Below are 24,629 nucleotides of genomic sequence, written 5' to 3' on the forward strand. Positions count from 1 at the left end.
ACCATCAAAAAGTTGGCTCAGGCCATGATGCCAGGTTGTATGTTGAGTTTAAATGAAATACTTTGGAAAGATTGGGCGGGCCGTATTCAAACACTTGGCGGGCCGGATGTGGCCCCCGGGCCGTAGTTTGCCCACCCCTGTTCTACACCATGGACTGTACAGCAGTCAGTCACCAGGCAGGGTTATGAGCATTGTTATTGTCATCAAATGTACACCAAACAAATGAGGTTGACACATGTCACATTTATATGAATGATGCGGTCCTGACGCTGCCCACTGGCCACACCCACTCCTCTTAAGGTCAAGTCATCCCAGACGAGAGATGAGGTAAGTAGGTCAAAGTATGTTCACTTTTGTACATATTTTTTAAGATTCATTGAATAGAGATTTACCTTGACTGCAGAAAAATGTCAATATAAATCCTCAGGTAATATACCATTCAAATATTTCTGGAATATAATAAACTGAACATATATTGAATAAAACGAGAAAATGAACCTATTTGAGGCCGCAGGTTGAAGCTTGCAAAGCCTTTGAAGCCAATCTTGTCATTTTGCCTTCCTGTGCAGGAAGAGGAGCGGGAGTAAGCAGCTGCTGGGAAGGTCGAAGCATCGGACAGCCACCATCATGCCACAGGAGGTTTTGTAGCCAAACGGTACTACCAAGATGGTGACGCTGGAGAGAACATTGCCTACGTACTTGAGGAGAAGAACTGCCGCTATGATGAGGATGATGCAGATGGCTCTTTGCTTGGATTTGTCCATCACGATTCCAACCTGCTGGCCGGGTCGTGGTTGCCTCAGCACGTTGACCGCCGAGAGGCTGCAGAAAGTCATGCACCCGATGAAGAGAGACACCTGGCAGATGCCCAGCCAGACGGCCAGCAGAGGGTGCTTCAAGGACAGAAAGGTCAAATAGATCCCCACAAAACACACTAGCCACAAGATGCCAGTCGTGACAATCCGAATGCTCCGCCGCCGCCTGAGACGCAGGTAAGTGACGGGGTGGACCACCGCCAGGTAGCGATCGCTGCACGTCAACAAGGGGAAGACCATTTGTCCGTACCAGGGGAACGCCTGGATGATAAGTCCAGCCAGGGCCAACCGGCTGTCTTTCTTGTTGATGGCCCACACGTTGAGGATGGATGCTACTACTCCAATGAGCTCCATGACAGCCATGTTAAAGGCAAACCAGTCAGAATGACTGATGGTGGTTGCTGTGGAGACAGAACGCTTGATGCCCAGATGGAGGACGCGCACAGACAGAGGGAAGACAAGAAGGAGGGTGACCACGAAGAAGAAGTTGTAGACGTAGTAAACAAAATCAATATTGTGGCACAGAAGCAGGCTGTCCTCGGTGGTGAGGAACACATTGGACGACGCGTTGGAGGACATGTGAGCTGAGGAGGAACAAACACAGGTCCTCGAAGGTCTCACTTGTCAGGCGCTCAGGACGATGGCATGTATGGATGAAAGCGAGAGAAGTGTGGCTTTTGGAGATGCGCATTCGATTTGAATAAACACCACATTTCGTTTGCAGGTGATTTGACTGGAACTTCCATTAAGATGGTCGCCATGGCAAGGGGACACAGCCTGTCCTCGTGGTTTTAACGCTTTCACATTTGTTCCGAAATGTCACGAGAGATCCATTAAAGAAGCCAAAAGTGGACGAAGGAAGCCTTTATTGATTGGACATGCAGAAAGATTCATGTGTTAAACATAAACATCCCTTATGTTGGTTAGTATGCTGTTAGCATTAGCACGGACAACAAGTTAGCGGCCCATGTTGTTGTCTTTGCTCATCACTTAATAAATTCAACAAAAAGTACGGTAGCGACATGTCAACATGCTAATAAGCGTTGATGCAACACACGTTAGCACTAGCCAGTTAGCTTCAGTGCAGACTAAAACACTTCTCATCACGCATACCACGTGAAATCTGGCACACAAAAATTTCCACGCGCACACGTCATACACGACATCCATGATTATGTCACTTCCTGAATCGGCCTGCTGATTCCGCCCACTCAGTGGAATCAGCAGGCGGGCTGTCGTCTTGGTCTTGGCTGTTGTTGCTGGTGAGTGAGCACACACACACACAAACATACACACACATACACACACATACACAGATTCACTGACCATTCCATGAAGTCAACATTCCCAAGTCAGATAGGCCATGTCAGGAATGAACGGAATGATGACGGGATTCTCATGTTCTGTGTTATTACACAAACCCAATCTACAACGTACACAATGATTAGTGAGTATTTCACAGGATGAAAGTCCAAGACGTAATATGTATGAAGTGTATTTATGTAACTAGAGAGGGTGTGTAGATCAACACCATATCGGGTTAAGGTTTACAGGTTTTGGGTACCAGAAAGACAAGGTGTTCATGCTCCACTCAACAACACACAATGGAAGCATCAAGACTAACGGAGCAATGTCAAGGTCATGTCAATCCTTAAAAATCCAACATGACTAATCATTGTGCACACATTGTAGTTATTATTCCACATTTCCTGCATAAAACTCATTCATTCTACATTTGGTCAGGCTCATTCGTAATACACTGTTGTTCCACAGGGGTCCTCAGTGAGTCCATGGCTGTGTTTCATTTATGCACTTCCGTAGTTACACTTTAATACGGGGGTCTCAAACTCAATTTACATGGGGGCCACTGGAGCTACGGTCTGGGCGAGGCTGGGCCGCATCAGGTTTTCCAAAAAAAATAAAAACGCATTTATTAAAAACAGAAAAATGAATAAACTTTGCTTTGGTTCCGATTTTCTACAAGAAAAGCTCTGATAAAACATTCCACTGTTCTCAAATATCTTATTTTTTATTTTTCTACACAAAATAAGATCAAGAATAAAGAAAATCAATCAATCAGTAATAAATGAATATAATAATAATGTCTTGAGACACATGCTAACTCGCAAACTAGAGATCTAGCGACCTAAACAGTAGCCTCCAAGTTATTTCCTTTAAACTTAAAAAGCCAAAAACTTACCACTTCCACACGGATAGGGAGGATAACTATTATTTAACAGTTTGTTATTTAACCTTTAGCATGAACATTAATCAAACGTAATATTTTTTTCTGGGTACATGATACCATACAGCATCCATATCAAACTTGCGCGGGCCGCACTAACTTTCATATCAAGGCGGGGGCCTCAAACTAGTGTCCTGCGGCCCACATTTGGCCCGCGGGCCGCGTGTTTGAGACCCCTGCTTTAATAAGTATACTGTGTACTGCTGTCCGAAATAGATCAGATTGAGCTACTTTGTGTGTGTGTTTGGTTTTTGGATTGTTTCTGTGTTGAAGCATTTGGACGCGACTGAAGCTAATTATGCTAATTAAGCTAATTATTCCTAATTATGCATTAAAGTGTAAGTACAGAAGTGCACCAACTCAAACACAGCCCATGTAGCAGTTACAGCTTCACCTTCATGCTAAGGAAGTTAGCATTTACCGCTGCTACGCTGCCCCCTGGAGGCTGGCAGGTTACGTACAGAAAAAAACTCCCTCTCTTACAAAATGACATCAAATTGTCTCGCAGACGTCCGCATCTCAGGGACATCAACTGACCTCACCCGGACCTCCATCACTGCAGGTACCGGTACACTTTGAAGCAGTGGTTTCCTGAGTCCGCCACCACCACGTGTCCGTCATCCGTCAGGGCCAACCCCTGCGGCCCGTACAGCGGGTCAGCAGATGTGTTGATGTAAGACAGGAAAGACCCGCTGCCGTCAAACACCTGCATGGGTTGGAACAGGAAGTGACTGAGAGTGGTGACATTCCCACGTTCGCACCGCCTACCTGTATCCTACTATTGCCCCAGTCAGCCACGATGATGTTCCCGTTCATGTCCACGGCCACACCAGTGGGAGCGTTGAACTGTCCGTTGCCCTCACCGTTAGAGCCAAACTTGAGGAGCAGTTCTCCTTCTGGCGTGAAAACCTGTCGGGACGCAAAGTGTTGTTCACTTTTTAACGCCCTCGCACGAACTCTGGAAGAATACAGCCGACCGCGCTACCTTGACAGAGTGGTTGTGGAAGTCGCTCACAATGATCTCGTTGTTCTCATTGATGGCGGCAAAGTGTGGACCTCGGGGACAGGAGCACATCAAGTTTAGCTACGTCACCGCCGCTCGCCACGTGATCCTGCTAACACGGGCTAGTCACCTGCAAACTGCTTGTCGCCGTTTCCGCGGCTCCCGAATTTGGTGATGAGCTTGCCACTCAGCTGGAAGATGAACACTGTGCATGCTTTGTTGTCCACCACAATCACATGACCGTTACGGTCCACCGTCACGCCTTTGGGTCCCATCAGCCTGCCCGAGCCCAGTTTGGCCTGCCCGGTGACAAGGTTAGCGTGAGGAGTGGAGAAGGTTAGCCAGGACCAAGCCACGTCTTGACGCCCACCTTGAACTTGCCGTCACTGGAGAAGATGCTGACCCACTTGTTGTCATAGTCGGCGATGATGATGTCACCGCTGGGGTGCACAGCCACGCCGGTGGGGCGCTGCAGTTGCCCTGCCGACCGCCCGCGTACGCCAAACCGACTTCTGAATTCTCCCTGGTTGGAAAAAATCTGAAAGGGAAAAGACGGAGGGCTAGCATGGTGCCAACATGTGGATGGCGGGGGCCGTACCTGCACACACTGGTTGTTGCTATCAGCAATGAGGATATTCCCGTCTGACGCCGCGGCGACTCCTTGCAGGTTCGTGAACTCTCCTTTGTTCCTGCCCTTGGTTCCTGAACGCACAGGAAGTGGGGTTAGCGCCTGTCTGCTCTCAGCCGTGTCCTTACTGCTCAGCCAACTCACCGATTCGAAAGATGAGGTCGTCTTCGATGGGGTTCTGGGTTTTGCGACGTGGCGTTCCCAGGGCGCTGCTGGCCCTCTTAGAGCCCTTCTTCTTCTGGCCAGGGGACTTGCCCCGCCTCTTGGCGCCCTCGGAGGAACCTGTGGACGGTGTGGCGTTTACCGTGGCGGATGAGGGTGATACCTGGGACGGAATGAGACAGTTTAGGACTGGGCTTGCCATGTCTGGTATTGGCATGCCGGGTGGCCCCGCCCACCTGTGGTCTGCTCACGCTCAGCTTAAAGGGACTTCCTTTGATGTGTTGGTCGTATAGGCGCAGAGCCAATGAGAACTCGCCCTCTTTGGGTACAACGTAGACAAACTCATAAGTTCCGTTCTTGCGGTCCACCATCTCGCCGTCTACGATGCTGCCATCAGGGGTGAAGACCTGCGGGAAGAAGAGGTCAGCCTCGCCTACAACTTTGCTTTTGGCGTTAGATTGGTGCACAGACGTGAGGACAACCTCGGCTGACAAGATGGCGTTGCCACTCTTGCAGGCGCCTCCTGACTTGTCTCTTGTTACTATGGTAACAGAGGCAGGAAGTCCCACAATACACTGCTCCAGGCCGGCACCCATGGCCTCGCTCTGGCTAGCCACAGCACTGAGGAAGAGGAGGAGTCAGGCATGCGGGGGAGGAGTCATGTGACCAATGAAGACAGGGCCTCACCTGGTGGTCACGATGGTCCCCAAGTTGTGGATCCACTTTCTGAGGCCGTCTGTCTCCAGGACCAGATCCAGCTGGTCGTTCTCTTCCGGCTGACACGGAAAGTGACACCCGACCAACTCCTCCAGCTTATCCTTGAGCTCCAGCTCCGCCTCCAAGCTGCCGCTACACGCTTCCGTCGCCAAGGTGTCCTCCGCACGTGTACAGGCAGACGACACAGCGCTCTCTCCCTGCAGGAGGCTCTCCAGCTGAGCCTGGAGAACCTGCAACCCCGAAAGTATAACGTGGGGGTCATCATGCTTTGTGAATGCGAGCGGTGCACTCACCTTCTGCTTGAGTCCGAAGGTGACCTCCAGCTCCATGAGAAGAACACTTTTCCTCACGTCCAGCTGCCTGTGGAGGTCCTCAAAGCTGCCTACAATGTCCTCTTCGATGGCAGCCCTTTGATTGGTCAGCTGCTGCACCATCTCTCTGACCAGGACCACGGCGTCCGAAATTTGCGGAAGTCTGGAAATACGAAGGCTGTCAGCGCCACCCGCAGGCAGGTTGGTGCGCATGTGCTTCATGTGTCACCTATCATGTGCGGCTGTTTGCTTGGCCTGCAAGGTGTTGCGGTGTTGTTCCAGGGCATGGCCTATCGGCGTCCTGGCGTGCTCTTTGTGATCATGCACGCACTCGTCGCACAACGCGCATGCGCACACACAACAATAGTCAAACACCTGTGGAGCAGACGCCATGACCAATGGTGACACGTATGCGGGTGAATATTTCTCAGCCATGCCGTCACCTCACCTTGCCGCCGTGTTGCGGGCAGGTGTCTTTAGTGGGCGGAGCCTCCAGGACGGTGCACTCCTCACTGCTGCTTTCAGGGGAGTGTTGCTGCGCCTCCATCTGCCAATGCTAACCTTTGGACACGCCCCCCTTGCAGGGGAGGGCTTGGCGGTCAAGCGACGTCTCCGCTACTTGCAGTGCACAAATTCAAACATGGCTGCCACTTTTGATGTCACGCCACGTAGGAGAAGGCGTTACCTGCCGTGGTGGATGTTGCCCTGCGCAAAACAGGAACAGACGCAATAAGTGGGTCATGTTGGAGGTGATGCTGGGGTTGCCAGGGTAACAGACTCCAGCTCTTTGATCTTAAAATCCTAAATTTAGTGAGGCGGCACAAAAAAATATTCTCTCCCTCAAGTAGTGTGCAAGTGTGTGTGTGTGTGTGTGTGTGTGTGTCTGTGTGTGTCTGTGTGTGAATGCCTTTGCTGAGTGGCGACTGCCACCGAGCGACACACACGTCACACTGTTGTTGTTGCCGTAAACCAGCAAGTGGCACTGTAGTGCACAGTTGTCTGTTAAAGACATGTTTGTCTTGTCCACTTGTCCACTTGTCCACTTGTCCACTTGTCCACCACAAACTCTTGCCTCCCTGGGACGGCCACAAGAGGGCGTGTCTTAACGTTTCAAGGTGTGCATCGACCAAAACATCTGTCTCACTACAAATGGTGTGCACAACTATGTGCACTTCACCACATGCACTCGGACAAGCGCAGACGTGACGCAGCTGCTGGTAGCGATCAGGATGCTAACTACATCTGCACATGCAGGCCGGATATCACGCGCGGCCCCACACACACACACACACACACACGCACGCACGTCCCCCCACACACCACACGCGCAAGCAGATTTTATTCCTCTTCATCTCTTCCTGAATAACAGGATACTGATGCTCCTGTCTCCTCCTCGCATCATCTATCCATCATCCATCCCCTCTCACGACCATCCAGGAGCACACACTCACCATATTGAAGTGCGATGCGGTCGAGCAGCGTGTGTGTGTTTTCCAGCCTCAAGCCATCCTTTTCTCCAGTGTGGGTGGGAGGGGGCGGGGGTATCATCTCATCATCATCATCATCATGGCAACACCAGCAGCTTGCAGCAGACGGAGGTGGAGGAAGAGCTGAAGGAGGAGGGGCTTGCAATAAGGTTTCATGGAGCATCCACCAATCAGGAAGAAGTATACTGTTCGTTTCATAATATGGTGTGTAATCTTGAATAATATTGACTTTTTCCAAACAAATTTTATAATGCAAAAGAAATGTTTCAAATGCTATGAATATTCTGCTGAAAAAGAATGCAGCTTGTCATTAGGTTCCTCCCAGCCGCTAGGGGGCGATGGTGTGCCAGAGTACTGCCGAAGCGATGTATAAATGTATCTGTAGCACCCGGGAGACGGTCTGTTTTGCTGAGGCGTCACAGAAGGAAGAGTAGCGGAAGACGACATGATTTTAACGTAAATACAATAGTTTGTTATACTGGTAATCATCTGATAATGCGTTCAGCGGGTAAACAAAAGTACGTTTTTACAGATTGTGGCCTATACTGGACTATATATTAATCGTATTTCACGGATGGATTTTGATTGTTTCACCGTCGTTTCGGTTTGGAGTCGCACCACGTTGGAAAAACTGCTTAGTATAATTCAATGTAAGCAACATTTCCACATGAATGCCGTTATTTAAGATTAAACACGACATATTTAAAGTGTATTCAACATGTGTTGTCTAACTTTTCTCCATGTTGTCAACACGAAAGTGGGAACGTTTTTCTGTGTTGGAACTTTTAAACCTCGCCAATTCACATTGCTTCCACATTGTTTCCACAACAAGTCAGCTGACTAAAGATTGTTTGAACAACGAAAGATCATTTGTCATTTGGTCATATTTTTTGGCACTGAACATAACTTTCTCCTCTTGACTTCCAGGTGAAGTTACCTCCAGTGGCGGCCATTTTGTAAACCGTGAGACAGTTCCCTTCCAGCTAGGTACAAACTCACTCTTCGCTAATATTTAATATTCAGTGTTATCGCTGTGATGACGTCTTTTCCTGCCATTCGTAGTTTCCACCAGAGGTTAGCTTACCAAAGATGGTTTAATTCTTCCTTGGATGTCTGAGCGATGGATACCAATATGTCGTCTTGTATTCTTTATTTTTTTGTACTGAACACTAAGCTCCTTCTGACTTTCAGGTGAAGTAACTCCCTGTGGCGGCCATTTTGTAAACCATGAGACATTGGCCTTCCAGCCAGGTATAAACACTTTTATAATATTGAATACTCAATTTTGTCACAATGATGACGTCTTTTCCTGCCATTCGTAGTTTCCACCAGAGGTTAGCTTACCAAAGATGGTTTCATTCTTCCTTGGATGTCTGAGTGACGAAAGCTTTGTCATGAGGTCATTTTTTTGGCACTGAACATTAACTTTCTCCTTCCGGCTTTCAGGTGAAGTAACATAGAGCGGCGGCCATTTTGTAAACCATGAGACGTTGGCCTTCCAGCCAGGTGAATACACACTTAAATAATATTCAATATTCAGTGTCGCAATGATGACGTCTTTTCCTGCCATTCGTAGTTTCCACCAGAGGTCAGCTGACCAAAGATGGTTTAACTCTTCCTTGGATGTCTGAGCGACTGACAATCACTTGTGATCTTGTCCTTTTTTTGGTTGTTGCATTGAACACGACTTAATCCTCCTGACTTTCAGGTGAAGTAATGTCCAGTGGCGGCCATTTTGTGAACCATGAGACGTTGGCCTTCCAGCTAGGTACATACTTCCCTCTTTAATATTTTAATATCCAGTGTTGTCGCTGTGATGACGTCTTTTCCTGCCATTCGTAGTTTCCACCAGAGGTCAGCTGACCTAAGACGGTTTAATCTTCCTTGGATGTCTGAGCGATGGATATCAATATATCATCTTGTCTTTTGTTTGTGGCACAAAACACTTAACATCCTCCTTCTGTCTTTCAGGTGAAGTAACTCCCTGTGGTGGCCATTTTGTAAACCATGAGACGTTGACCTTCCAGCCAGGTATAAACACACTTTATAATATTGAATACTCAATTTTGTCACAATGATGACGTCTTTTCCTGCCATTCGTAGTTTCCACCAGAGGTTAGCTTACCAAAGATGGTTTAACTCTTCCTTGGATGTCTGAGTGACGAAAGCTTTGCCATATGGTCATCTTTTTCTTGGAACTGAACATTGACTTCCTCCTTCCAACTTTCAGGTGACGTAACATCCTGCGGTGGCCATTTTGTAAACCATGAGACGTTGGCCTTCCAGCCAGGTGAATACACACTTAAATAATATTCAGTGTTGTCGCAGTGATGACGTCTTTTCCTGCCATTCGTAGTTTCCACCAGAGGTCAGTCGACCAAAGATGGCTTAACTCTTCCTTGGATGTCTGAGCGACTGACACTCATGTGTAATCTTGTCTTTTTCGGTTGTTGCACTGAACACTTTTTCCCTGTCTTTTTTTTGGTGAAGCCATGTCCTGTGGCGGCCATGTTGTAACCATCAGGTGGAGTTACGACTACGTACATACGGTCAGAGAAATGTATATGGATGCCGCATGGAGCGCTGAATCATATGGTGATGCCATACTGGACGTGGGAAGAGCAAACTGAGAAGATGCCTCATTCATGTTCTGCATGGAATTGTACCAACCGGTTTACAGTCCAAGCCAGATCCAATGGGATTACCTTTCACAGGTAAGACTGGATTGAGGGACTGGATTGGGTGGGCGGGGTTGTTTTGTTTGCCACCACTTTGAAACACATTCAGCATCGTGGCTTGTTCATTAACATTCCCAAACAGGGAATGTGGCATTTGCAACCTCATTTCTACCACCTTGCATTGCTCAAGAGGCTATTGGACAGGAAAACGTACCAAGTTTCTTGCCACTTAAATGTTAAAGTACATTTCATAATTTTCTCCCTGAACAAAAGTGTCCACATTTGAACACTCCACTGAATAGATCTTCAAATGCCTCTTGTGATAAGGACATACTTAAGTCACACTACATAAGATTGACGCCGTTGCACCTTCTTGCTCGCAACCTTTGGGAGCCAAGGTGTGCAAGTTAGAACTCTTATTATTGCTATATCTGAAGAAAAAGATCTGTGATATGTTGTCATATTGTTTTTACCCACAGCTAGCTAATTAGCTAACTGTTCACATACTGTGTAGGTTTCCCAAAAATAAAGAACTGAGAAAGCGGTGGCAAACAGCTGCCAAACGGGAGGAGATCTCGGCGAGTCCATCATTCATGCTCTGCAGTGAACACTTCAGACCGGAGGACTTTGACAGGACAGGTCAGACGGTCCGGATAAGAGATGGGGCTGTTCCTTCAGTATTCAGTTTCCCAGCTCATCTCCGAAAGGTAAATATATATTCATATGCCGCAACATGGCACGCTATGCTGAAAGGGTACTTTCCTTTTATCACTGAAATGAGTTTTACACTGATTTCTGTATTTCATCCGTCAGGGCCCATCCTTACCTGTGGCAACCAGCGTGTCTCAGACCTCACAAAAGATGGCATGTAAAACTCCGCCACTGGACTCTTCCCAATCTGTCCAGGAGACCAAGTCCCTGCCTATACCCAGTGCTGTGAGTAATTAGTGCTAGCTACACATACTATACGTACCTACACACACACACAGTGTTAGCAGTGTTACAATTGGCGACTGATGTGTTTAAGTGACAGTTGGCAGCACGTTGTTCCTGTAAAGATGTAACTGAGTGATGTCATACAACTTGTTTTTTCATTCTTGTTTGTACCAGGACCACGCCTATGCTCTGCCTTCAACACATGATCTGAGGGCCAGACTCATGAAGGCCTTGGATAGGGTGGAGAGACTGGAACGAGAGTTGAGGAACGTGAAGGACAGAGAGAGGAGGGCAAAGAACACCGTGAGTGGTCTTCTGGAGGACCTTAGGGTGAAGAAACTAATAAATGAAGAATTGAAGGAGCAGCTTGATATATACTCAGGTAAAATTAAAATATGAAACAAAAACTTAGTGCTTGTGACACCAAAGCAGTTAATCTTATTTTAGCTGTGGAAAAATGATTTGACACTTGAACCTTGTGAGCCATAGATTTGAATGCTCTTGATATTGTGGTCTGCAATAATATTTCATTTACGGTTTTGGTGTCATTCAGCTCTTTGACTAAAACAGTTTGCCTTCTCCAAGACTCCCTTGTCATTTTAAAAGATACTAATTTCCCTGTGATTGAATTTCAGACCTTCCAACACATCTCCTGTCAAAGCAGAGTCATGAATACACCAAAGACCAGAAGGATTTTGCCATCACTCTTCACTCACATGGTCCGAAGGCATACAGTTATCTGAGAGAGACTCTCAATATCAACCTCCCACATCCACATACATTGCAAAGGTATTGTTCGTGTTATTCGCTCCATGTCATGCCCCCCCCCCATCTAATACAGAAGAGGGTGGGAAGGGGACATAGAGTAGCTACACTTATCAACAGAGGGCCTTAAATTGACACCCTTCTGAGTTAGTTTGTCTGCCAATACTGCTCCCAGTGATCAGGGCACCAGTATTAAATGGCTGCTTTTCTTTCTTTCCAAGATGGATGACCTCAAAAGATGCTAAAGGCGATGACGTGATGCCGCAAGATGCGTTGACGTGAAGACCAGAGGAAGACCCTTTTTTTTGTATGGTGTCGCATTCAGGATACAATTGGGAATTGACAACCGCCATTTTGTGCTGATGTCACAGCTTATTTCCCACAAAGTGAGCTGTGCAAGGTCATCCACCTCGAAGGTAGCTTGCAAACACACACACACACGTTTCCCTAAACACTAACTTTACTACTTGTGCCTTTTTTAAGGTGAAGTAACCTCCCGTGGTGGCCATTTTGTAAATGATCAGATGTTGGCCTTCCAACAAGGTATGTATGTACACTGTTCAAATGTATATTATTCAGTGTTGTCGCTGTGATGACGTCTTTTCCTGCCATTCGTAGTTTCCACCAGAGGTCAGCTGACCAAAGATGGTTTAATTCTTCCTTGGATGTCTGAGCGACAGATGTCGACATGTGTTGTATTTTTGTGTTTTTCCTCACAGAGCACTAACTTCCTTTCTGTCTTCAGGTGAACTAGCTTCCCGCAGTGGCCATTTTGTAACCCATCAGATGTTGGCCTTCCAACCAGGTATATACATGCATTTAGAATTCATCAACATTGTCGCAGTGATGACGTCTTTTCCTGCCATTCGTAGTTTCCACCAGAGGTCAGCTGACCAAAGATGGTTTAACTCTTCCTTGGATGTCTGAGCGACATTTGGTCATTTGTCTGTCTTTGTTTTTGGACTTTGTACTGATAACTGTCCCCTCTTCCTGACAGGTTAACCACCACCTCGATGGCACCGAACTTCAAACTAATATTTGATTTGTTGGCATTTAACAACTTTTTTCAATTTTAAATAAATTTCTATTTTTGATATTTTAAAAATTGAATAAAATTACTTGAACCCTGATTGTTTGTTATATTTTACAAAGGCCCTTAACTCAATTACCCAAATCCAATTGTGCTACAAGGAAAATAGTAGGATGATTGACGGCCGCCACAAGCCACGGCAGGCAACCCAGTTGGGCTGACAAACTTTGAACTTGAACAGCAACGGTGCTATGCAAAGAGGCCTCCTGTCAATTTTGCATAAAGCCCCAGTGGACAATAATTGCAGGTGTTGGATAAATGTCATTTGATCAAATAGTATGTCCTATGGTTTTTGTTTTTGAAATAGAAAGTGATCAAAATGACCTGGTTGCACATTCATCGACTGCTTTAATGGTGTGTGTGTGAGAGATCCATGTAGGGGGCTTTTTGAATTGGTGACAAATAGTCTGAAAATCTAAAACCTTACATATGATTGAATTATATTTGACCCGCTTTGTAAAATTGCTTTAAAATTAATGTTTTTAAAAAAAAAAAACAATTTGGGCCAGTCACATGACTCCCTCACGGGGCCAGTTAGCAGGCATACAGTTAACGTCAGTGTTTTTCCATTCTTGACTCGGGTGGAAGGATGGCTGACCTATGCCCTACAGTATGTAATAAAATGTAATCACTCAAACAAAAGCAGCACAAACGTTCAATTTAACGGCACAAAAAATGTCACTATTTGAGTTTTCAGTAAGGTGGGTGCCTGGCAAAAATGACCAGTGCACTTCAACGCCTCATTACATGAACAACACAAAGTCTTTGTTTATCACGCTATTTAGATAAATATTGATTCTGAACTGCTCCAAATGATGTTGTAGTGTAGAGCTTTGGATTTTGGGGATGTTTATTGAAACAATGTAAGATAAAGGGTTAACTAGTTTTGTTGCAGCTCTTTGTCATATTGCGTATTTGTACACTATTGATGGGTTGTATAATTGTGATGTCACAGTTTTGAGAAGTGGCTTGGGTCACATAAGTCTCCACTGTAGGCCCAGGTACCAATGCACACTCCCGTGTTCATGTTAAAAAGTTGTGCTAATTTACATGTCCTCCCTAAAGAAGAAGGCTACCACAGCTGGACTTGCACCAGAAAGTCTCAGAAAGTCTACTTTCCACGATGAAGGAAAGCACCATGCTTCAGTCTCAGTGGGGTTGTAGTTAGCATCCTCTGTTAGCGTAGCATTGTGTGTCTGAGTGTGATATGTGCTGTATGTAATGTAAACTGTCTCACATGGCCTCTTGTGTGTGCTGCAGAGCCTGGAATAAGAAGCATGAAGCCATGAAGAGGTCAACAAGGCCATCTGCTGGTGAACCTGGAAATCAAATATGCATGAGATTGTACTTTTGGAGAAAACAACAAGTAGGTAACTTTTAAGACATACACATTACACATACTTGTTCTGTGGCTGGTGTTTTGTCTCCCCCTTGAGGCTTTGATAGGTACTGAAGCGGCGGAGTGCTGGGTGGCTATTAAGTTGCCAGGAAGAACCGTGGCAGGAACCCGTCACACTAACAGCAAAGTCATCTTCCTCCTTAACACGTCGATGTGTTGTTTACTGGGTTCTTGTCCGGGAACTCTTGTCACTTGACACAAGTGTTCTTAAAGAGTTATTTCCTCCTCTGTTCCAACCAACTAGGGGTGTTTCTCCCTAAAGGTGACCTATGTGGCCACTAGGTGGCCCCAAACACTAACATCATCAATCGTTAATAATGCCCCCCCCACCCCCCCAACATAAATGCTGCTTAAGGCCCCCCACATATCCAGAACCGATACCGCTCCAACTGATATATGAGCGTGTGCCCGCGGGAGTGGGAGCTTCGTGGACGCTACGTCCGTAGAGCGCGCGCGCTCACACACGAGCGCGTGAGAGAGGGAAAAAAAAGCGAGAGCGATAGAGCGGAGGAGAGAGAGAGAGAGAGAGAGAGAGAGAGAGAGAGAGAGAGAGAAAGCCAGGAAAACGAGAGAGAAAAGAGAGCTAGAAAGCTCCATCTGCCCTGCTCCGTGACCGAGCCTTCATCCTGGTCCGTGGCTTGAAGAGGACATCTCGTGGAGGAGGTCCTCCCGTGTCCCAAAGTGGAGGAGACACGAGAAGACGGCAAGAGGGACTTGTCCTCCAAAGACATGACTGGTCTACATTTAGTCTCTGCCCCGGACTGCACCATCCCAGCCTTCCCGCCCGGCACCGGTAAGTGTGTGAGGACGGGAGGGAAGGCAGGGAAGGCAGGGAAGGGAGGGGGCAGCCGAGAAGGCGTCGTCCGGAGGTTCTGGTCGGTGGTCGACGCTGCCTGACCCAGCGGATGACTTCAGAGGTCTTGTGAGGTCGAGTTCCGTTCAGCCATGTTGCAGGGGCGTGATAGAGGAGGAGGAGGAGGAGGAGGAGGAGGGGATACGGGGGGCGGACGGTGGACTCTTGACACCTGCTCTCCTCCCCGGTACCGCCGGGAACACGTCCAGATCGGCGCTGCCTTGGTACGGAATTGTCGCACCGTCCTCCCACGCTGGGAATTGACTTTGTGACTCTGCGTGTCAGCCATGTTGCCGCCAGAAGAGAACACCTCGAGTCCGGGTCTGACACCGACCGACCGGTACCGGGGAGGAGGAGGCGGGAGGCGGGAGGGGGGAGGGAGGGAGGGAGGAATGAAGGAAAGGGGTCACCGTCGTTTTCGGACTCTCGTGGGACATCAGTGTGGGAAGAAGGCAGGGAGAACCGGGTCGATTGGTTCACAATGTTGGGTTGTTTTTTTTTTTTGCATTTCCCCATGAAAACTTACACCAAACATTTTTGTGCTCTAGAATACTGCTAAGAATATTACTAGAATACTTAATACTACACTAATATATATGAGAGTATTAACAATTGATGTTGTGTGCAATAGCTCCATACAGTAGTATTGTATATTATAGTCATAGTAATATAATATAGTGCAAAATACAGTAAAGCATCCTGATAGTGTGAACAGGTTTTTGAAGACATTTGCTTGAAGGAAGGTCAGGGCAGGACATGATGATGATGATGATGATGATGATGATGATGATTATTGACGCCATGATCTATTCAATAATTGAGCGATTGGCTGTTTGTTCATCTGTCATTTGCTCTTCACCCTGGTTCTCCATCTCCACGTCTGGTTTGCAGGTCATTGAGAGGAGCAGATGTTCATCATCATGCTCTCCTCTCCTCCGTGCGGCCGAGCACCTTTACGTCTTATTTTATCACCGCTCCTCTTCCTCGTGCGAGTGTGAGTGTGGACTTCCTCCATCCTTGGAAAATGAAGCGTGGGCTGAGAGTCTTACGCACTCCTCCTCCTCCTCCTCCTCCTCCTCCTCCACCTCCTGACGAGGCCCAGCGAGTCACACAGCCAGCCAGCACATACACACACGCTGACCACCATGCGGCGAACAGGCCGAGCGAGCACGCTAACAACAGGCTGGACGCACATGCTACGAGTTCGAGCCCCTTCTTGGCAGCCACCTCTCTTTTCAGCCCCGATGTCAGCACCAAGATGGCGTCTGACCTTCTCATCAGGCTCTCAGGTCACACACACACACACATGCACACGCACACACGCACACGCACACAAAGAGCGTCTGTCTGATGTCTTCTGTCCCGCTTGTCTCCCTTCAGAGGCGACCCAGAAGGCCCTGGTGCATCCTGGAAGTCGATCAGAGGCGGAGTCTGAGAGGCGGGGTGCCTTGCCCGAGGGACGGGGGGGGCAGCAGGATGAGCCGGGCCCGGCTCTGTCCCCAGACGGCCCTGGGGCGAGTCCCAATCCACCCTCGCTCTCGCACACTCCTGATGGGGACGCGGCCACAGACACGCTGGCTTCGGACTTCCTGAGAAAACTGGCCGGTGTGTATGAAGTGACGATTAGCGTAGCTTAGCAACAGATGCTAACATCAAAGGATACCCTTCATGGCAGAGAGTCAAGTCGTGACCCCGCCCGGTGTGAAGGTCAAGGAGGAAGAGGAGTCTATGGAAATCAACACGCTGATGATGTCAGATCTCATCGGGGATCCGCCCAGCGTAGGAGGCCGCCATCTTGCCACCGTCAAAGCAGAGCCGCTCAATTGGATGGAGACGGCAGATTCACGTCTGCTGGGTTCCGGTGGTAGCTGCCGGGTTCCAGATGTCAAACAGGAGAAGGAGCTCCTCAACGAGGCCCGAGACAAGTTCTTGTCTGGAGTCGGCACCGAGGAGCAGCTCTTCTTTGGAGACCAGTTGTGTTCTGGAGCCAAAATGGCGGAGCAGTGCCTGCGAGCAGCACTGTGGCAGGACATGTCCGTCAACCTGGCATCCACGCTGCTGCACCAGCTCTCAGGTAGGCACACACTTTTCGTTGCTTGGGTTCCTGTCCTCATGTTGTGTTCTTGGTGTCCAGAACGTGTTGCTAAGTCCAACAGCGCTCCGACACAAAGGATGACCCACACCGCCAGGAAGAGGTACGTGTCCCGCTGCTACTGTCTTCTTCTCTTCTTATCTGCGGCCTCACGTGCACCTTGTCCATGTTTTTGTCTCACGTGTAGTCCAGTCGTGAAGGCGGAGCCAACCTGGACCTGCCCCTCTTTGAGCGCCCTGGATCCTTCTCGTAATAAACACACACACGAGACCACATGTTGTTTGTGCACTAAAATAAAACGTGTGTTATTTTGTCTTGAACAGGAAGTCCAAGCAGCACGAGAGGAAGTAGCAGCTTCTTCTACAGGTGAGTGTCCCGAGATCCTCTAGTCCAATTGAAAGTGCCGTTGCCGTGGTTACCAAGAACACACCCTGTGGCAGGTGTCACGTGTGCGGCTTTGAGACGGACAGGCGCCTCCTTTTCCACGATCACATGATGGAGCACCGGCAACGGGAGCGCGGCTCCTTCTCGCTGCGCTGCTGCGTGTGCGACCACTCGACCAATCGGGAGGAAGCCATGAGGGCCCACGTGGACACACACTTGCTGGGCGGAGTCAGCAGGTGTGTGTCAGACGTTGCTGTCGTGTGTCGCTGTTACATTTGTGTTCGGTTAACCCCGCCTCCGCTCCCACCAGATGCCCCCTCACCCCTCCCGCCAGCAGCATGCCGACAGTTGCTACGGCAACCCCGCTGGAGACGAGCACCTCAGAGCATCGCTGCCGCATCTGCCAGAGGTCGTTTCCAGGGCAACAGGAGCTGTTGGTTCACTTCCAGGGTCATCGCCAAGGCAACCAGTACCGCTGCGAGCGCTGCGGCCACCTGACGCGGACGGCCAACAAGCTGGTGGAGCACGTGCGCGTGCACACGGGGGAGCGCCCCTTCACCTGTGACCTTTGCCCTTACAGCGCCAAGCGGCGGGACAGCCTGCGTCTTCACTGCAAGGTCAAACACGCCGCCCGCGCCGCCGACCCCACTGGCGTCCACACCCACCGCTCGTACACGCAGGGGGACGATCCCGGCAAACACGGCGGGCGGCTGCACGGCGACGCGCAGGCTGCACACGCCCCTCCTCCCCCCTTGCTGCGTGATGGAGGCTGGGGGCGGGATTTGTCTCCCGTGGTTTCAATCACCACGCTGCTCGCGCTCAAAGCTCGCTCTCCCGCGCCCTCCTCCCCCTCCTCCCCCTCCCCTTTTTCTTCCAACAAACTTTCCTTCCTGGGCTACCTTGGCCTGACGTCTTTGTGAACGTCTTCGTTTTTCTTCTGACCTCATCTCCTTTCTCTTGGCTGCATGTCACCTCCGCTTAGCACCTTGTTGGCTCTCCTGGCCTCATCGTCACCTCCTTGACTGACTCAGGACTTGTTGAGTGACGGATGGAAAACTCACTGCCGTATCAAGTGGATGAAAAATTAATCATTGATATTGCTGTACATCGGTTAGCATCGTGATCGTGGTCGCCGCTGCCTGCTTTTAGCCGGTCATGACCTTTTATCGTCATTGGTCTGTCCCTAAAGTCTAATATTATATACATAAATCGGAATATGAAATCATATTTTATTTTTTTATTTCATTTGTTAATCTTTTATTCATGTTGTCATGTTTTGATTTTTTAATTATTTTGTTTAAATTATTCTTTAAATATTTATTTCATTATTTTAATGAATGTATTATTAAATGAAACTTTTTTGTGTCATACATGTGTATATTCTACAGTATATGTTCAGACTTTAGGGACACCATGTCTCACGTGTGTGTCCTTCTTACGAAAGAAAGGCTGCCTCCAAATGTGCGTCGTGGTTTTCACACGGTGCACGCGGTCTTTTTGCTGACAAGACACATTTGTAATTTGAACAAAGCAAAAGTGTAAATATTCCATCTTCCTGTGACTTTCACTGACAAGGTCTACTTTTGTTTTCTAGCAGCAGCTAACCATCGTTAGCATGAATGTGATTATTGTCAACTCGTCATTTAATTGCGCTTTAAACTGCCTGACATTTTATTAAAAAATGCTTTTTTTTTAAGTTGACACTTTGTATTTCCATACGTTGAGCTGACAAGCTTTGCTCGCTTTGAAGTTGCTCTTTCTAATCTTTGTGTTCTATATCAACACTTGTGTGCACTTTGTCTGCTTGCTGACACAAAATTATTGTCAAATTTTTACATCTCTAATGAAGATTGTTTCTTTGCTTGTCTTATTTTGACCAAGGAGCTAATGGACCAAGCGCACGGAGCTGAAATGTACCATGTTTGGCCTCCATTTTGTCTCTGCTGGGTCATGTTTGCTTCTGCTTGATCAATAAAGTTAAACTTTCAGTCCGATTGACTATTTTTTTAATTGCAAATATTATGACGCAAATGAAGAGGTGACAAACATTTGATCAATAAACACATAAAGAGAAATGGGCCATGAAGGTCACACTCCTCACTGCTCATGAGTGGGAGAATGAGTGTCAACCGCCATGGGCTCTGCCCCCCCCAACATCCCTGCTGGTTGCCACGGTTACCTGGCATATTGTAACCGTGCATGAAGTCAAGGGAGCTTCAAAACAGATCATTATTACATTGGACTAAACGACAGGAGGGGGCGGGTCAGGGGGAAGGATGGAGGAAGAAGATGGAGGGCGAGTAGCTAGAGGTCAGGGGGTCAAGGCAAGGTTTTTTTTTGTGGTAAAAATGAAATGAATTCATTATTAATGCGGTGGTAATGGTGGTGATAGTACAGCGTTAGTTTCAGCGATTCATTATAATTTTTTCATTTCCTGTCTTTAACGTGTACAAATATAGATTATAATATAGAATCTATATAACTCTACATACAGTATAGAGTTAAAGGGACTGTATCCAGCAGGTTCCTACAGCTGCCTAGAGAGCGAATATACTGCTAATTTGGGGTGTCTTAGAATAGTTAACCATTATAATTCGACTCTCAATATTGCCACAGAATCATATAAAATGTCACTTAATCAAGATTGTGTCAGTGTGACTCTGGGGGGGTGGGGGGGGGTGACCATGGCTGCTTTCTGCTGAGCACATTTACAAAGAATGTCTTGGGTTTTGTTATAATTAGCCAAATGTGAACCAAAACAGCCTAGTTTGTGCTAATAAAGAGCTGAAAATCCTGTGTGTTTTACATAAGATCATTAATAAATCACACAATTCAGTGACATGAGTGCTTTCTTTAAAATAGAAATGGAAAAAATAGAAAATAACAACCATTCACACTCACATTCATACCTATGGACAATTTGGAGAATGAACCTAAGATGCATGTTTTTGGAATGTGGGAGGAAACCAGGGTACCCAAAGAAAACCTTTAAAGCTTTATAATGCATACATTCAAAAAAGGAGTTGTCTCAATATTACAAAAAGAACAAACACTATCATCAATGGTAAAAACGTACAATGAAAATAAATGTAATGTAATGGAAATAGATTTGACATAATAAAGCTATCTTTTGATAAAAATATAATAAAATGTGAAATTAAGTTTGTATTGGATTTTTCGAAGTCAGGGATTTGACAGCCAGGATTTAAAAAAATATGCTGTAGTCAGAATGTTTTGAGGGACAGCCTTAATTGTCAACACAATCAAAAGCAGCCACCTACAGCCGGAACTTTTATCTAGCAGCCTTGTGTTTCCTTCCGGACAGTAGTTGGGCGTACACGGAAGTGGAAGTTCGTCCATGAAGCCGACACCGCTACGGATAAACAAACAAGTGTCACTTGTCAGACGCTTCGTGAATGAGAAATATCTGGGGAGCTTCTGTCGGCCAGAGGACAACCTGGACAGGATTGAAAAGGTAAAAATATTATTTTAAAATGTCCTTTCATTAAAACTCGTCTTACGTAGGTTGTGTCTCAATTAGCCCATTTCCGTACTTACATGTTGTGTATTCAAACGAGACCACCTTAGCTAAACTCCCATGAAAGCCTGGTAATAATGTGTGTGAATAATGCACCTCATATTTATTTCTTCATAAATGTATTTGTTTTTTTATTATGACAGATAAGACCATTTTGTTCTAAAAAAAAATAAATATTTGTATTTCTGCTGGTCACTTCTCATTTGGCAATTCGTTAGTAATGTATTCATCAAACGCATGGGCAATTGTGTGATAATATGAAGTTATATTCATAATTATATTGATATATATTGACACAAATTAATTTGACTTTTGTAATTTTCTATTTTAAATTTTGCCAGTTATCATGACCTGCACAGAGCGGTTGCACTACAGTCAGTCTGTGATTCCACTTAGTTGCCCACATGCATGTGTGTGTGTGCAGGGAACTTGGAAAGTGGTTGCAATTCACTTTTCAAAAGGAGATAAGTGAGGGTACATATTGATGTACATGATTGGCATTTCCGTGAAGTCCTTAATGACTGATGGAATTAGGACAGGACTAGCGTAGGTCCATCACTGCTTCAAGGCTGTGTGTTCTTCTGCTTCTCAGCTGTTGCGTTAGCCAGACGCAAAAGGAGGAAGACCAACGTCACACCATCTCAGTGAAGAGCGAGATGGAGCACAACCACGGCGACAGGAAGTTGCACCTGTGTGGTGTGTGCGGCAAATCTCTCAGCGACCGTCGCTCCCTCTCCCGCCATAAACTGACACACTCGACCGAACGTGCTCATGGCTGCCGGACGTGTGGCCGTCGGTTCAAGCTGTCAGGAACACTGCGGCAGCACGAGAAGATCCACATGCGTGGCGAGCGCACGTTTCTGTGCGACATCTGCTGCCAGATGTTCTGGAGCAGCCAGCAGCTGCACGTGCACATGCGGCGCCATAGCGGCGAGCGGCCACACCGCTGCCGCCTGTGCGGCAAAGGCTTCGTCACCAGGGGCCTCCTGACCGTGCACACGCGCGTGCACACAGGCGAGGCACCCTACCGCTGCCCTGACTGCGGCCTCTCCTTCAAACGCAAGGTGCACCTGGACAACCACATGACAATCCACTCAGGCGCCAAGCCCTTCGTGTGTGCCGTGTGTGGCAAAGCGTGTGCGCGGAAAACCTACCTGACGGTCCACATGAGGACGCACAGTGGCGAGCGTCCTTACAAGTGTGACTTGTGCGACAGAGCCTTCACGCAGAGTCACTGCCTGAAGACCCACATGAGGAGCCACCAGGGGGCGCCAGCCTTCCAAACGTTGAAGTGACAGCATTCAGCAGAGGGTTCCTGTCTTTCCACCGCTCCTGACTTCCGGAACTTTTCCAGGGTTCCTTTTGTCCTCTTGTGACTCTACCCGTTTGTTTCTGTGGCATCTCGGTTCGCCTCCATGGTACTAGCTTCTCAGTAGACACAATTTGTCACGGCTAAACAAACATCTCATGACTGAAGTCACCTATCCAGGACACACCAAAGGTCAGGGGGACACAGCAGAGCAAGAACACTGTTGTTATGACCTTCTTCAAGTCTCCTTTCCTTTGTAGAATCTTCAGGAAGTACTGATGGTGCAAGATCACTTCCTGAATCAACGTAAGACTCACTGGAACACAGTGTTGATTCTGGTCTTCCAGCCAGGAGCAGATCCTCTTACATGGGCAAGGATTTAATTTTTATCCTTAATGATAAACGTCTCAATTGTCATAATCTGTGCTCCAAAAGCACAGACAATACTTTTGGGGGCGTTTCTCCTCTCTAGATGATGTCTATATTCACTTCCAAGGTGATGACTTTTCTTTTTCTCTACTTCAACCAGAGTAGCCTTCCTTACACAGAATGATGTACAGAAAGTTCATTAATAAGCATTATGTTATTCAGCACAATGGCCCCTAACCTACATTTTTAGGAGCACAAGCAGAACATTTAGGGGTGTGCACCGAAAATTGACTTGCAAAGTCTTCTCATTTTCACTGTTTAACTGATAAATACTTGAACAATAAATGGCAACTATCTTCTCTAACCACCCTGTTTCTGACCCTAACTTCTGGAAGGCGTCGTTGTTGGTGGCATCATGGACATGATTGGATTCATAAACTCCAATACTACCCTATTTTCACACACAAGCCAACCACACTGGCTATTCAGCCCTGCACTCTCACACGTATTGGCACGCCTCCTTCTTCTTTTGGAGTTAATGTTGGATGCCAAATTAGCTCATTTGTGCTTTAATATTAACTCCTGGGCTTATGAACTCACCCGCCTGTTGTTTATTTTTACTTCAATGGTGTTAATTTAATTTGATAACTGTTTTAGAATCAAATTTAGAATAGAATTTCCCATGTATTACATCCATCCATTTTCTATGCCGCTTATCCTCGCTAGGGTCGCAGGTATGCTGCTAAGTGCATAAATTAAACTAGCTAACTTACCTGCTGCCGCCAGAGAGACAGTGAGAGCAAGTAGATGGGAAATTTACTCCGCAATTTTATTCTGCAAGTCTGGAGCCCCGGCCGGGACAGTGCTTGACTTTTAGACCTTTGCAGAAGTACATAAGATCAGTGGATAAGATGGTTTCATATGTGAGGATCAGCTGATCCCTACATTAAGCATGATGGACTGGACATGTTGGGGTATCTGAAGACTAACCATGTCAGCATTTCTGTCGTTTTCTTTAGGTCAAGGTCATCCAATATTGAAGCCGCTCTTCTTCTTCCATTAAGGTGAGACAGCTGTGACCTCTGACCTGTCCATCAACACTATCATTCCCAAATCATCATTCCCCTTGGAGATTGAGGCCAATGCGTGCAAACACGAATTGGACTGGACCGAGAAAGCGCCTGACACAGGTTAGAAGCGTTTTATGCAGTGTCAGCATTTTGCCTGCAGGGAGTGACATGCTAATACCTTCAGGCTTGCGCTCTGCAGGGCTGCCTACTGGAAGAAAGGGCTCTGCCAACATCATTGATGGACTAGCTGCCTGCTAATTAGCTTAGCATCAGACATCCCTTGAGGATTGTTCCTGTGCAGGAGTCATCGCCGGCCACGCCCCCTTCCGTGGGGGAGGAGTACCTGGTGAAAGTCTCCCTGCCGGGCCTCAGTGATGCCATCACACAGCGAGTATGCTTGCAATGCACAAAATGGCGGCAGTTCAAGCCACGCCTCCACGCGGTCATTAGGCAAAGCAAACCGCCGTCATGACTCAGCGCATCATGACTCGGCTGGAGGCAGCGAATGTTCTTTTCCATTCCAGAACTTTTTCAGAGCGCTGGGCTCAGACAAAGAGTAGCTTTCTAGTGGCCTAATTAGTCCCAAATGTGTCTAACCGCCGTGCACGACCACGGAGTGCCGCCAAAGTTCTGCAAGTGTGTGCTAGTTAACGGGGTGATCGCCACGTGTTAGCTATTAGCTTAATGAAGGCGCTGCTCCACATAATATGACTTGGCATGATATTGTCAGCCCGTTGCTATGTTGCCGTGTGTGTATATTCATACACCCTGCCAGGCA

The 24,629-nt window shown here is 47.4% G+C and overlaps 4 protein-coding genes and 8 non-coding genes across 21 annotated transcripts; 11 read left to right on the top strand and 1 right to left on the bottom strand.

Moving 5' to 3' along the window:
* Positions 1 to 1,670: 1,670 nt before the first annotated feature.
* LOC131125366 (tripartite motif-containing protein 2-like) lies at positions 1,671 to 7,468 on the bottom strand. Of its 5 annotated transcripts, none has more exons than XM_058066841.1 (14): positions 7,333 to 7,468; positions 6,330 to 6,586; positions 6,111 to 6,256; positions 5,864 to 6,044; positions 5,541 to 5,800; positions 5,336 to 5,474; positions 5,090 to 5,260; positions 4,836 to 5,016; positions 4,662 to 4,765; positions 4,434 to 4,601; positions 4,194 to 4,362; positions 4,046 to 4,116; positions 3,829 to 3,969; positions 1,671 to 3,766 (listed from the first exon to the last, which is right to left on the bottom strand). In XM_058066841.1, exons 2-14 carry the CDS (start codon positions 6,426 to 6,428, stop codon positions 3,614 to 3,616), a joined length of 1,983 nt encoding a protein of 660 aa, XP_057922824.1. In that variant the 5' UTR covers positions 6,429 to 6,586; positions 7,333 to 7,468; the 3' UTR covers positions 1,671 to 3,613. The 5 variants fall into 5 exon arrangements, with proteins under 5 accessions (XP_057922824.1, XP_057922823.1, XP_057922826.1 ...); XM_058066840.1 differs by having other exon boundaries at positions 1,671 to 2,074; positions 3,598 to 3,766; positions 5,090 to 5,474; XM_058066843.1 differs by lacking the exon at positions 6,111 to 6,256.
* A 238-nt stretch (positions 7,469 to 7,706) lies between these two features.
* Positions 7,707 to 12,894, top strand: LOC131125595 (THAP domain-containing protein 6-like). Of its 4 annotated transcripts, XM_058067278.1 has the most exons (17): positions 7,707 to 7,824; positions 7,901 to 8,018; positions 8,296 to 8,355; positions 8,560 to 8,619; positions 8,815 to 8,874; positions 9,077 to 9,136; positions 9,340 to 9,399; positions 9,599 to 9,658; positions 9,859 to 10,082; positions 10,561 to 10,753; positions 10,860 to 10,982; positions 11,157 to 11,364; positions 11,618 to 11,771; positions 11,969 to 12,163; positions 12,231 to 12,290; positions 12,493 to 12,552; positions 12,745 to 12,894. In XM_058067278.1, the coding sequence occupies exons 9-14, from the start codon at positions 9,937 to 9,939 to the stop codon at positions 12,027 to 12,029; spliced, it is 885 nt and encodes a 294-aa protein (XP_057923261.1). In that variant the 5' UTR covers positions 7,707 to 7,824; positions 7,901 to 8,018; positions 8,296 to 8,355; positions 8,560 to 8,619; positions 8,815 to 8,874; positions 9,077 to 9,136; positions 9,340 to 9,399; positions 9,599 to 9,658; positions 9,859 to 9,936; the 3' UTR covers positions 12,030 to 12,163; positions 12,231 to 12,290; positions 12,493 to 12,552; positions 12,745 to 12,894. The 4 variants fall into 4 exon arrangements, with proteins under 4 accessions (XP_057923261.1, XP_057923260.1, XP_057923263.1 ...); XM_058067277.1 differs by lacking the exon at positions 7,901 to 8,018 and having other exon boundaries at positions 7,758 to 7,824; XM_058067279.1 differs by lacking the exon at positions 7,901 to 8,018 and having other exon boundaries at positions 7,789 to 7,886.
* On the top strand, positions 8,397 to 8,489 carry LOC131126982 (small nucleolar RNA SNORD14). Its single transcript, XR_009129470.1, has one exon. It is a non-coding gene; the product is annotated as a small nucleolar RNA SNORD14 (small nucleolar RNA).
* Positions 8,657 to 8,749, top strand: LOC131126988 (small nucleolar RNA SNORD14). Its single transcript, XR_009129476.1, has one exon. It is a non-coding gene; the product is annotated as a small nucleolar RNA SNORD14 (small nucleolar RNA).
* Positions 8,911 to 9,003, top strand: LOC131126985 (small nucleolar RNA SNORD14). Its single transcript, XR_009129473.1, has one exon. It is a non-coding gene; the product is annotated as a small nucleolar RNA SNORD14 (small nucleolar RNA).
* LOC131126987 (small nucleolar RNA SNORD14) lies at positions 9,177 to 9,268 on the top strand. The gene has a single exon (XR_009129475.1). It is a non-coding gene; the product is annotated as a small nucleolar RNA SNORD14 (small nucleolar RNA).
* Positions 9,438 to 9,530, top strand: LOC131126986 (small nucleolar RNA SNORD14). The gene has a single exon (XR_009129474.1). It is a non-coding gene; the product is annotated as a small nucleolar RNA SNORD14 (small nucleolar RNA).
* Positions 9,691 to 9,783, top strand: LOC131126989 (small nucleolar RNA SNORD14). Its single transcript, XR_009129477.1, has one exon. It is a non-coding gene; the product is annotated as a small nucleolar RNA SNORD14 (small nucleolar RNA).
* Positions 12,332 to 12,424, top strand: LOC131126981 (small nucleolar RNA SNORD14). Its single transcript, XR_009129469.1, has one exon. It is a non-coding gene; the product is annotated as a small nucleolar RNA SNORD14 (small nucleolar RNA).
* LOC131126984 (small nucleolar RNA SNORD14) lies at positions 12,586 to 12,678 on the top strand. Its single transcript, XR_009129472.1, has one exon. It is a non-coding gene; the product is annotated as a small nucleolar RNA SNORD14 (small nucleolar RNA).
* Positions 12,895 to 14,725: 1,831 nt separating the features above from the next.
* On the top strand, positions 14,726 to 19,557 carry LOC131125810 (zinc finger protein 827-like). The gene is made up of 9 exons (XM_058067693.1): positions 14,726 to 15,029; positions 15,981 to 16,378; positions 16,470 to 16,694; positions 16,765 to 17,163; positions 17,224 to 17,284; positions 17,369 to 17,430; positions 17,505 to 17,547; positions 17,622 to 17,801; positions 17,876 to 19,557. The coding sequence occupies exons 2-9, from the start codon at positions 16,114 to 16,116 to the stop codon at positions 18,483 to 18,485; spliced, it is 1,845 nt and encodes a 614-aa protein (XP_057923676.1). The 5' UTR covers positions 14,726 to 15,029; positions 15,981 to 16,113; the 3' UTR covers positions 18,486 to 19,557.
* A 1,344-nt stretch (positions 19,558 to 20,901) lies between these two features.
* On the top strand, positions 20,902 to 24,016 carry LOC131126242 (zinc finger protein 239-like). Of its 3 annotated transcripts, none has more exons than XR_009129121.1 (3): positions 20,902 to 21,040; positions 21,696 to 22,718; positions 23,801 to 24,016. XR_009129121.1 is itself a non-coding variant. In XM_058068563.1 (2 exons), exons 1-2 carry the CDS (start codon positions 20,982 to 20,984, stop codon positions 22,396 to 22,398), a joined length of 762 nt encoding a protein of 253 aa, XP_057924546.1. In that variant the 5' UTR covers positions 20,902 to 20,981; the 3' UTR covers positions 22,399 to 23,362. The 3 variants fall into 3 exon arrangements, 1 of the variants encoding a protein (XP_057924546.1); XR_009129120.1 differs by lacking the exon at positions 23,801 to 24,016 and having other exon boundaries at positions 21,696 to 22,604; positions 22,673 to 23,365; XM_058068563.1 differs by lacking the exon at positions 23,801 to 24,016 and having other exon boundaries at positions 21,696 to 23,362.
* Positions 24,017 to 24,629: the final 613 nt, after the last annotated feature.

Source organism: Doryrhamphus excisus, chromosome 3 (assembly GCF_030265055.1).
Source record: "Doryrhamphus excisus isolate RoL2022-K1 chromosome 3, RoL_Dexc_1.0, whole genome shotgun sequence".
Taxonomy (NCBI): Eukaryota; Metazoa; Chordata; class Actinopteri; order Syngnathiformes; family Syngnathidae; genus Doryrhamphus; species Doryrhamphus excisus.